The 12,761-nt window shown below is 37.5% G+C and overlaps 1 protein-coding gene across 1 annotated transcript; it reads left to right on the forward strand.

The window, feature by feature from the left end:
• Positions 1 to 6,625: 6,625 nt before the first annotated feature.
• On the forward strand, positions 6,626 to 8,543 carry LOC110915919 (protein NUCLEAR FUSION DEFECTIVE 4). The gene is made up of 2 exons (XM_022160669.2): positions 6,626 to 7,202; positions 7,339 to 8,543. The coding sequence occupies exons 1-2, from the start codon at positions 6,756 to 6,758 to the stop codon at positions 8,425 to 8,427; spliced, it is 1,536 nt and encodes a 511-aa protein (XP_022016361.1). The 5' UTR covers positions 6,626 to 6,755; the 3' UTR covers positions 8,428 to 8,543.
• Positions 8,544 to 12,761: the final 4,218 nt, after the last annotated feature.

The raw sequence follows: 12,761 nt of genomic DNA on the forward strand, positions 1-12,761 counted from the left end.
GATCTTTAGATCTACAAGTCTATAACTTTATTTTCCAAGAAATCACTTATTTGTTCAAGTTCAAAGTTCATGTGTGGATGATTCCATCATCCACAACATCTTTAACCTTCACATCTTGCTAGTTCATGTCTCTAAACATGATCTAGCAAGTCCATGTGATGGATCATCTCATTTTTACTAACAAATAACATTCAATAATCATAACAACACAAGAACAACATGATTCTATCATCATTATAACACTACTTCATTCTTTTATCCATTCTTCATCCTTTATGTTTCAAGACTTGTTTAAGTTCTTAGAGTTTCTTAAGTTTTTATCATTCTTTCAACTATTAACCACCAAAAATAAGAACAAGAAGAAGATTTAAAGCACTTACTACTAGCACAAGGCTAGGGGAGTTTCAAAGCGTAAAAGTGGTGGATAAAAGAAAACAAGAGCGGTCCTTGAGCTTCCGAGTGCACCAAGCTTACTTGTAGAGCCTCTTGCACCTTTGTATGTATGTGGAATGCTTGAATGAAAGCTTGATGGTGGTGGTATGGTGGATGGTGGTGGCGGCCGAAAGTAAGGAAGGAGGAAGAGAGAAAAGCTTGTGTTTGTTGTTTGTGAAGGGAGAGAATGGTTCACTATCATACTTATTTATAAACCATATTCCATCTTTATCCAACATGTATAATGCTTCTAAATGTCCAACATTAGCAAATAAAATAATCAAAAGAGAGGTGAGGGTGTCCCACCCTCATGTAACCGTTGAATAGGGGGGGGGGGGGGGTAGGGGGTTGGGTTGTAATTTATCTAGTTACAATCTAGTTAAGTTTGAATGATATAGTTAGTGTATTAGTGTGTGTTATATAATATAAGGTGTGTTAGGGTGTTCGGGGACCCTAACTAGCTCAGAAAAGTAAAAACAATGTATTTGGCAATATTTTTGTGTTTCGGGTAAAGTCCGGTTGTTTGGTTGGATGTTGATCCGTTAAAGTGCTAAATTAGTCTACAAAGTGTCTTTTATATTATTTTTAGTGACACATTAAATTCCCAACACTTTGGAAAGTATCTAGGACTATTTTGCCAAGTTTTTGCACTTTACTAGCATTGTTAAATGCTGAATTTTGGTTATTAGTGCAGAATTCTGCACTTAAGGTATGTTTTAGACACTTCCGGGCACTATAACTATCACCTAGTGACGCAGTTTTATGGTCCTCACCTCCCTACACTCCCTACTAGTGTAGTATTCTAACTCTGGCTCATACTAGCCTCAAAAATATTGTCTGTCTATGTGCTGGCATTGTCAGCATGTCTTTTTGGTTATCCGCTCACTGTGCTAACTGTGCCTTGTGCATCAAGTTTGTCACTAATGTTTGTGTGTAATAAATAGAGTGACAGTATAAAATGTGATGCATATGTATGTATGTATGTATCAGAAAACAGAAAGCAGTTTAATCATAATTGTAATCAAGCACAATCATTAAGCATAAATTAATTATTAATTAATTGTACGGATACCTGGAATTGTGAGGGTTGTCACATCTCTTCCGCCACTAAATGAAGTTGCATTTGCTTGTTTCCATGATCTGGTATTGTTTTATGAAATAGTATTCAGCATTCTTCAGATGTTATTTTTTAATTTCTTCAGATATTAGTGTTGATTCTCTGTTGGATACGGTGTTTGGTGTACGGAAAGGTGAAATATTATTTAATGATGATTTTGTAACCATATCGATCAAGAGCGTGAAGGCGAGCAGATTGACCAATCTTTACTGAAGAACGTTCTGGATATATTTATTGAGATGGTAAAGGGACAGATGGGGTTCTATGAGAACGATTTTGAATCATCCATGTTAAAAGATATAGCAGCGTACTATTCGCGCAAGGCTTCAAACTGGATCTCAGAAGATTCTTGTCTAGATTATATGCTCAAAGTAAACTTCTTATATGATCTTCAAAATAAAAGTGTAATTATAATTTCAACATCATATTTGTTTTGGTATTTTAGGTAAAGGAGTGTCTGAAAAGGGAAAAAGTTTTAATCTATCTTCACGTCAGAGAGAGAGAAAGAGACAAGTAGGGGTGTGGTGGGACCATTATTTTTTTTAATAAAAGATTTAAATAAAATAAAAAAATGACTATTTTGCTCTGTGGAAAAAGACAAAATAGCAGTATTTAATTTGAGAAATATGACCTGATTTATTTTTGGACCAAAATGGCAATAAAAGTGAAACCACATGGACCCAAATACAAAAGATTTCAAATTTGAACTAAAGTGACAAAAGTGACAAATCTCAGGACCAAAATGGCAGTTTATTTAGAGTCAAAGTTAATTAGAGTAGTGGGTGTTGTGCTCCAATATTTTTGGTTCGTAAGTTGCAGTTGCAACTTATTGGCCTATAACTATTAAAACGATATGAATGAAAATTATTAAAATCTAATTATCTCTTTATGGGTCAAGTTATTCTAAAAAAGGTTTCTAATTGTAAGAAGGATTTATAGAGTGACAAGTGTCCAATAACCTAAAATTAAACCCACTATATCACCACCCAAAACCTAAACACCCACCCCACCCACCCCACCCCCACCCAAAAACCTAAACCCCCGATTAGGATAATTTGTATTTGATCCTAAACCATCTCGTTATAATTTTTTCTTGCTTCCATTTAATTTCTTTTGACCATTCGATATTTAAGTGCTACGGGGACTCAAGGGCTTGCGTGGTGTTGTTGTGAAATGTCGTTTATTAACACGTTAAAGTTGAAGAGGATAACCGAAAAATGCATGAATTGTCATCACTTCAACTTACAATTATGTAAGAGTTATCCAAAAGCTTTCTCGTGGACAGATAAGATCAATGACGCTGGCATAACCAATTAATTTATATGTGTAATATTATAAATATATTTGTCTCACAGCTCGAATTTAGAAAATAATATTTGAATGATACTCTTTACTTGTCGTTAATGTATAGAGGCAAGTGATGAGCAATTTATATCAACTTAAATGCCTTTCAATGTTAAATTAGAATTGATTTAATACGTATATCCTTTTACTTGTCCCAACTCTTTGGTTAATCTTTGTCTTCTTCCTACGAAGATGATTGTGTCGGATTAGAATTTGCCTTCGGTCCACCATGATTATTTTGTTGAATTATAGTTTTCTTTTAGAGAGGTATGATAGTGTAACTTTCAATACATGCTTTAGTTGTTTGCATCTTATGCTGCAAGATTTGTACCTTTTGAGATATTCTGGCGCGCTAGTATTTCTGTTAAGAAAGAGACATCCACTAATTTCTTAACTGACCCGTTGGAAAGAATATCTACCCTTCGACCAGCCGACTTTCTGGTCTTTGGATGGGTAGGAGGAAAACATGCATGTGTGAATCTAATAGGGGTTTCCCCGCTTGTGGGCTTAGGGGGTAGTGCTTTCACGGTGGGTCAGACTGCTTCGATAAAGTGACCAAACGAGAAAGCGTGCCTTGACAACCAGCACGTATTTATCCTATTTGCTTTTGATACTTTTGGTTTCCTGGCGCCAGAGGCTGTGGACTTTCTTAGTCGAATTCAAAGGGTCATGCATAGTAATGTTATGACCCCGAGATCTATGGACATAGTTTCTAAAAGACTTAGTTTTGCTATTCAAAAAGGGGTTAGCGACGCAGCTTGTTGACTGTTTACCATCTATCTCGATGTAAATTCATAACACGATAATTTACAAGGATTTAATTCGAAAAAAAAATACATCACTTTAGCAATGATCATTTTCACTCCACCACTATCTGGTTCATCAATCCAAGAATAATAACTGATGTTGCATCGGTGTTCTCGTGGAAACCCCGCCAAAACCGATCCTCAAAGCTGCAAACACTCTTTCCACCTTTTTTATAACGACAACTTTCTTGTATTAGGTTAGTCGGTATGGGGTGCGGCCCCGGGTCGTCCTGGGTCGGCGACGGTCCAAACACCGTGCCGCCCCCCCCCTCCCCCCCGGTCCCGTCTTCCGCGTCAGGTTCTAGCCGTTTGCGACGAAGCAAAAGTGGTAGGCCCTTCAACATTTGTGACCGTTGAAAATAAAAAAAAAATTTAATTTATAATTAACATTAAATATTCAAACGGTCCTAATTCAAAATATACCCAAATTCACTTCCATTTTTATAAATACTCACATCTTTAACCATTTTTTTCACAACTTTTCACCCACTACCACCCCATCTCTCTCACATTTTATAAACCACTTTTCCCTTTTTATAAAAACTCATCATATTTTGTACCATTTTTTACCCGCTAGCACCCCATCTCTCGCTAAAAAATTATCATGGCTTCACCCGTTTCTTCCATTTCTTCAATTTCTTCTATGTCTTCATCGTCTTCGTCCACGTGGTATTCATCATCTTCGGAAGAGGATGCTATTATGCACAACATGATTATGAACGCGGCTCAGGTGTTCATGGCGGCTGATGAAGGGTCGTCCCAACGGCTAACTAGACGAGCAAAATATAACCGAGACAATCGTTAAAACTATCCCGCACCCGGCCGACGACAAAAGAAAAAAGTTTGCAAAGTTTCAAGAGGACGCAAGAAAAGATATTGAACGGGCTTTTGGTGTTCTACAAAAAAATGGCACATCATTTCACATCCAGCACGTTCGCAAACACCAAGGAGGTTACGACACATTATGTACGCTTGTATCATCCTTCATAACATGATCATTGAAGACGAAGGGAGAGCGATATGCGAGTACGACGAAAACGCGTCTACTGGAAATTTTGTTCCAGTTAGTGAGGAACAACAAGATTTGAACGCCTTCGCTCTACGTAACGAGTACACACATCACAACCTACAAGCGGACTTGGTGGAGTACATTTGGAACAACGCTCCCAACGAACTCGGCCACGACATGGAAGACGAAGACTAGTAGATTATTTTAATATATTAGGATATTTTTAAGGTTTTTTTTTTATTTTTTAAGTTTATGTTTTTTTTTAATTTATTTTTTTTTAAGTTTAATTTTTTTTAAGTTTATGTAATGTTTTTTAATATTAATGAAAATATTTTGTTACTTTATTTGTTAAATGTTTAAAAAAAAAATTAGAAGATTAAAAAAAAACATAAAAGTGGTGGAAGACTATGACTAGGACCATCCTCCCATGCCCCCTAGTTTTGGAGGATGATCCATCCTTGGGAGGACTATGACGTGTCGCCTACGTGGCGGATCATCCTCCAAGGATGGTCCATCACCATACCTTGTAGTCTTAGCCTACCACACTCCTTAAATTGGAGAGTGCGGTTGCCCTACTCCGGCCAGACTATATTGTCTTAAATGGGCCCACGCTAGCTTCAATGTTTGGTTTGAGCATTACCTCAGAAAACCATATCGCCGACTATCACTTGGCAACTGTTGTGTCACCACAAAAGTTGAACACTCTCTGATATAACTTTACAATAATATATTTTGATCGTTTAGCGTTTACATAAACTTTTACATAATATCAAAACATGTCAAACGACCTAGTGAGAAGATGTCATCTACTCATCTTAGGCTATGCGGATGGGGGACGTCCCCATACCGTCGAGGTCTGGCGCCGCCATCAACACCATCCCGCCCCCTACGTTCCCGTCCTCTCCGGCGTCATCTTGACGATCTCGACGATCCAATCTGGTGGGCCCATTTGTTTGTGTTTGGTTTGATTTTCAAAATTAATCTTTCCATTTGTACATTAGGCATTACTACTTGTATAAGGAAAGACATAGTGGTAGTGGTGGGTAATAATAGAGGGGTCGTGGTGGTGGCAGGTGGGTGTAATCGATTAGGGGGTGGTGGTGGACTGGTGGTGGTGTTGGTGTGGCAGAACTTGTAAGAGAGATGGAGTTAGAGAGAAAGAGATTGGTTAGGTTGAAATTTGGATTTTATTTAAAATAAAAAAACAAATTAAATAGGTAGATTGACAAAATTACCCTCATGATCCTCCATACCCTGTCTAGACTTGCAAGTAGGGGTGTTCAAGATCGGATTATCCGGTTTTCGGATATCCGAAAACCGGATATCTGAAAATTTCGGATAGTGAATATTGATATCCGAATCCGTATCCGAAATTTCGGATATCCGATTTCGGATATCCGAAATTTCGGATACGGATTCGGATATCCAAACGGATATCCGAATTTATAAAAAAAAATCAAAAAATCTGTTTTGTGTATAGAATAAAACTAAACTTATATTCGATTTTATAAATTTCTAACATTTAAAACTAAAAACAATCATAAATTCACACGAATACAATTATTTACTACTTTTTTACTAACTTTTACAATACTTCAAACAAAATTTAAAGCTCATATACTATATATATTTATAAAAAAATAATTAGTTTTCGGATATCGGATAATCGGATTATCCGAAATTTTTGAAATTCATATCCGAATCCGAATCCGAAAATTCGGATTATCCGATTTTCGGATATCCGAATTTTCGGATATCCGAAATTTCGGATATTTCGGATACGGATTTTCGGATATTTCGGATTCAGTTTCGGATCCGGATTTTTTTGAACACCCCTACTTGCAAGTTACAATCTTAATTCTTACATAATGAAAGCAAATTATTGTTATTATTTAATTACAAAACAGAACACTCTTCTATATCAACTTTCTGAAAAAGGCAAAAACAAAGTTATTCCATAATTCCATTTTCCAGGTAAAAAATCGAGCAACTGCACCCACATCTCCTCCATCCAAGGCGGCGCGTGCATACCACGCCTCTGTTATAAATGGAAAACACTAATAAGTGGTTAGCAACGGTGGCAAGCATATGGATCCAGTGCAGCTCCGGCGCCTCCTACACCTTCGGAATATACTCTTCCACCCTCAAATCCACTCAAAATTACGATCAAACCACTCTAGACACCGTCTCCGTCTTCAAAGACATCGGCGCCAATATCGGAATTTTATCCGGTCTACTCTTCGACGCCGTTACCGTTAACCACCGCCGGTCAGGACTTCCGTTAGTCTACGTGGCCGGAGCGGTTCAGTGCTTTACCGGTTATTTCTTAATGTGGTTATCCGTCACCGGAGTTATTAACAAGCCGCACGTGCTTCTCATGTGCCTCTTCATGTTCATTGCAGCACACGCTCAGACGTTTTTCAACACCGCAAACGTCGTCGTTTCCGTTCGTAACTTCCCGGATTATAGCGGAACTAGCGTTGGGATTATGAAGGTAATTGTTTCCATGTGTAGGGGCATTATTGTATTTTTATTAAAAGTTTGTTACAACTAACTAACTAACAGTAGCTTGTTTGTTGATTGTTTGTTACTGGATTTAATTTATATTTTTATTATTGTTAAAATTGAAGGGTTTTTTGGGGTTGAGTGGAGCGATATTAATTCAAATCTACCAGACGTTATTTAACGGCAAACCAACTACCTTTTTACTTATGCTTGCTGTGTTTCCGACACTTGTGTCACTCGCACTCATGTTGTTAGTTCATGTAAACCCTTCTAACACGAGCAATGACAAGCCACATTTGAATCGCTTCTCGTTGATCGCGCTTATTATCGCGGCGTATCTAATGATCATGATCATATTGCAAAATGTTTTTGCATTCCCATTATGGGCTCATATTGTTACAACAATTATTCTTTTGGTTTTGGTGTTATCGCCTCTTCAAATAGCCCACACAGCTCGAACAAGTGAATTACATCGCGAACAAGGACCACCGTCCCTTGACATGGCTCCATTGATCATGACTTCTGAGGGTCAAGATGAGGTTGAAATGAATTTGTTACAGGCAATGGGGACGATCAACTTCTGGTTGTTGTTTCTAGCTATGGTTTGTGCATTGGGGTCAGGGTTAGCCACAATCAACAACATAACTCAAATAGGCGAGTCACTTGACTACTCGACGGTTGAGGTCAACACGATGGTTTCTTTATGGAGTATATGGAACTTTCTTGGTCGGTTTGGTGGTGGATTTGTGTCTGATTGGTTCCTACATAGATACGGGGGAGGGAGGCCGTTGTTTATCTGCCTTACGCAATTAGCGATGGTTGTGGGCTATTTGATCATCGGTTTAAGTGGGAATTTGTACATTGGATCGGTGATTGTGGGTGTTTGCTACGGATCACAATGGTCTTTAATGCCTACAATCACTTCGGAAATATTTGGGGTGAAACATATGGGGACTATTTTCAACACCATTGCCGCGGCTAACCCTATTGGTTCATATATACTTTCCGTGCAAGTGATTGGCAACATTTATGACCAAGAAGCACAAGCGAGAGGCGGGTCTTGCCACGGGCTTCATTGCTTTATGCTTTCGTATCTTATATTTGCTGCAGTTTGTGGTTTCGGTGTTATTGTTTCCTTGGTGTTGTTTCTTCGAACAAGGGGGTTTTATGCTTCGATTTTGCAAAGACGGTTAAAGCATTTGCAAGGTAGTTAGAAAGAGGTTTTGCATAAGATTCAATTTGTATGTTATTCATCTGTATATTTGGATTTACACTATTCTTTTCGAGAGTTCTGTCAATGCATAAATGGAAATTAAAATTGTAAAGTTCATTGAGGTTTCTAGGAGAACTTTCTGTTCAATAATTTTTCATGATCAGTTTTAGTTGTAACTAAATGCAATTAGGGGGGTTAAGTAACTTGCTCGGAAAACTCGACTAAATTCAGCTCAAGCCAAATTGGCTCGGACACATTTTCAAGTCGGCGCAAGTGAGCTTCTTGGATCGTTTGAGTAGAAGAGCTCATACAAAATAACCTCAATCGATACAATAAGCCAATGTGAATCAAGGGGTGTGCAATAACCGAACCGTTAATCGAAACCGAACCGAAAACCAACGAAACCGTACTAAAATTAACCGAAAATCGGCTATCGGTTATTTTTTTAACCATTGGTTAACTGAAATTTACCTTACCGAACTGAATCATTTATATTTTCATATATTTCCAGCTTTTATACCTTCATTTCATGTTTTATACATTCATTTCATGTATTTATACCTTCATTTCATTATTTAAACATTTATTTCATGTATTTATGCTCAATTTCATTTATTTATACATTCATTTCATGTACTTATACAACTATTTCATGTATTTATACCTTCATTACATGTATTTCTAAGCAAAAATTTTAGCCCTTGTTTGATTTGGTTATTAACCAAAATTAACCGAACTGAACCGAAACCGGCAAATGTTTAATTAACCGAACTGACTAACCGATGACTTCGGTTACGGTTACGGTTAATGCTAATAACCGAACCAAACCGGACCGTACACACCCTATGCGAATTTGTGATGTTTAGAAAGGCCCAAATAAGAGAGTCCAATTGTCCAAATCGGAGTTCGTCTTGGACATTTGCACTCTCTTATTAATTGGGTATAAGAACACTAACATATATAGTTAATAGTCTCCATCTGAAAAAATAACCTGACATAATGCTAGGCCTGGGCAATCTTGGCCCAAACATTTGAGATTTGGTTCTTTTGGACTAGTATAATTGTTTTGGTTATTTTGGGTTAAGTGCTATTTCGTAAGGGGTCTAGATTAGTGGTGCACAAATCGGGTTTTTTTAAAAACCGGGTTACGGGTAGGATCGGGTTCGGGTAGGATCGGGTTTTACAAAATCGGGTTTTTTTTTAAAAACCGGGTCGGGTCCGGGTCCGGGTTCTCTACCAAAAATGTATACCCTATATACCCAGGTTCGGGTAGAGTTCGGGTCGGGTTTTATAAAACCCGGGTATTATAATACCCTATTTCCGGGTTCGGGTCCGGTTCGGGTATTCATCGGGTGGGGTTCGGGTATGCATCGGGTTGGGAAAAAACCCGCACCGGGTATTAAAAAAACCCGACTGGAACTATGCTTATAAAATGTATCAAACATAACTCTCACACATAGACATCAAATCTATTGATAAACAGAGGCACAATTTATAGTTCTTCATGTGGTTATTCTTGAACTTTATAAACAGAGGCACAATTTATTAAATACAAAAACTAATAATGATATTAAACAAACAAAGAAAATAGAAGGGCCAACATATATTGGCATATTTGTTTCCACTTATAATGAAATATACTAAATAATTAAGTAGCGGTGGCAAATATCATTAGAAACCTAATAATTAAACAAGATTACATCAAAGTGCATACATAATTTTGTTAAATCATAAGAACTAGAAGTCTTAATGCATACATAATTAAACAAGATTACATCAAAATCGGGTTTTTTTTAAAAACCGGTTCCGGGTATTTATAAAACCCGGTTCCGGGTTCGGGTATTTATAAAACCGGGTTTCGGGTATAAACCGGGTATAAAAAAACCCGGTTCCGGGTTCGGGTTTTAGATCAAATATGCATACCCGGTCCCTACCCTACGGGTAGGGTCGGGTTCGGGTTCGGGTATAAAAAACCCGGGTTTTATAATACCCGGTTTCGGTTTTTTTTTTCGGGTCCAGGTCCGGGTTCGGGTTTTTTGTGCACCACTAGTCTAGATGGGCAATGTGACAATAAGAAATTGAAATAAGGGCCAGGTTGGGCCATCAAAAAAGAAGCGACCGGTCAGATTGGGTTTGATCTTATTTTCCCAACCGGTCAGATTGGTTTGATCTTATTTTCCCTTGTTGGTTTTGGTCTATGATTTTTTTTATGTTTATTTTTTGTAATTGAACAATTTGATGGACGTATTTTAGATTTTGATCTATAAGTGTTGGTTTTGCTTTTTGGTTTTTGGTTGCTGCTCTCTACCTGGAGGTTTTGTTCTTCCATTTTTTTTTTCTTAAATTGACCCACTTTGATCCGTATCTATATTTGTTAAAGCCTGTTTTAATCCGAACCAAAATAACCAGTTTTAAAATAATCCGTCCTGACCTGCACCCAAATAGTGATAGCTTCTTTTTGTGGTGCTGGCTTTTAAACATATTTGTGGTGTTGAACATAAGGGTAGGTTTTGTTTTTCTTTTTCCATCAGTCTCTAATTTTTTTCTATTAGTTTCTAGTAAATTTTGAACTGCATAACATAATGAATATTATTATTATTATCATTATTATTATTATTTGGCAATTACCTTGGAGATCTGTTACTAGAATTACTTTAGCTAAATGTTAAACGTGTTACATTTTGATTCTGCTATGGTTTGCAACTACTTTTTCATGCTTATTTTCTGAAAGGATGTTAACTTTTTTTTTTGAGAAGTTACAATAGAATGACTATAAGTGCCCCTCATGTCAAACAAGATAAATGGATGGATTAAATGATCGTAATTGATTTGAGACAAATTGGAAACCATAGTTTTTTTTTAAGGGTGACTTTCAATATGTACATGGACCATTGGTCACCGGGTCCCCGTCAAGGACGGTTACCCGTCAGCCCAACATTCTTAGACGCGATGTTCTATCGGGCCCCGGCTGCCGCTCTGACTGACCTTCGCCCGGAAACCATACTGCTCCCACACGAGAGACTCGCTGGATATTTGCATTAAAATCATTAGTCTATTAACTAAAACCTAGGTTTACTCTAATAAGTCCTTTACTATAATTAACTCTGTTCATGATGTCCCCACTTTTTCTCAAGCTTGTTCCCACATTTTAAAACTTTCACATTGTCCTTTCATATTTATATCGTCATTAATTAGTTAGGTTTCATTATTCCATTGGGTAGGTAGGTATAAGCCTTAACATGTGTTTGGTAAGAGCATAACGGTGGATGTGTTGATCCATCCCAACAGACCGCCTAGTCTGCGTGCCACATCAATCCAAACCATCACCACTTCAAACCTTACTTTTCCTCCAATAATAAACCATTCCAAACCTCCACATCAAACCCTACTTTTTACCCACTTTTACACTAAAAATACAATTGTGAGTGGGTGGTCCCCACTCCTTCCAAACCAAACCAGTCCGCTCCACCGGATCACCTCCTCCAACGGTTTTGGACCACCCGTTGGGGGTGCTCTAAGTAACAATGGTTATAGTTGAAAGATATAATATCAAATAAAATAAAAATGATTAGGGCCTTAAATTTTGTAGATTATTCTAGTCAATCGATACACTTAGTTTTTAAGGTAGATTTTGAAATTGGTGCAAGTAATTAACTCCGCTATTTGAGTTCGAATGTTTAGGAGATATATGATGCTTGAATGTAGGTGATTCTTCAATGGGGAAGGGGATCATAGTCGGGTTCCATCCTTGAACTGATGTCCTATTAGCCTAAGTTATTTTTAGCTTAAGTTATCGGTTAGTAGCTTGAAAACCGAACCAACCCTCGTCTCATATAATCGAACCTCCATCTAACCGAAACTAAATGGTCTCTTAAAGCCTATAACCCAAGTCTTTCGTTTTGGTTCAGTTACAACTCAAAACTGATCCATGCAGACCTATATTAAGGTGTTTATGATGAACTTGGTGGTCAGATGATTGAGGGATCGAGGTAAAGAAGTCAATGGGTGGAGGTGGACGAAGATAGTGAGGGGGATGGAAGTCGACATGGGCGGAGCCTGAGGTGCCCCGGTCCTCCTGTTTTTTCGCTTCGTAGTAGTAATTTTTCCCAAAAAATTCAGAAAATGTTATACATTAATTCTGGCTCCCTATTTTTTAAACTTTCAGCCTCCCGTATTTAATAGGTCAAGCTGCACAACTAAATTTGTTTTTACATTTTAAAATCTTTAATTATTAACTATTAATTTTTTTTTTCTTTCAACCTGTGCACACAGGGTCCCAACACCTAGTTGATATTATCACATGTGGAATATATGAATGCCAGCACTCTTCAAGTT

This window comes from Helianthus annuus, chromosome 16, assembly GCF_002127325.2.
Source record: "Helianthus annuus cultivar XRQ/B chromosome 16, HanXRQr2.0-SUNRISE, whole genome shotgun sequence".
In the NCBI taxonomy this organism is placed as follows: domain Eukaryota; kingdom Viridiplantae; phylum Streptophyta; class Magnoliopsida; order Asterales; family Asteraceae; genus Helianthus; species Helianthus annuus.

What these genes read in the sequence shown, in the direction of transcription:
- LOC110915919 (XM_022160669.2), top strand. Translation starts at nt 6,756, where the DNA reads ATGGAAAACACTAATAAGTGGTTAGCAACGGTGGCAAGCATATGGATC. An exon ending in CTAGCGTTGGGATTATGAAG is followed by an intron (nt 7,203 to 7,338) that starts GTAATTGTTTCC and finishes TTAAAATTGAAG; the next exon opens with GGTTTTTTGGGGTTGAGTGG.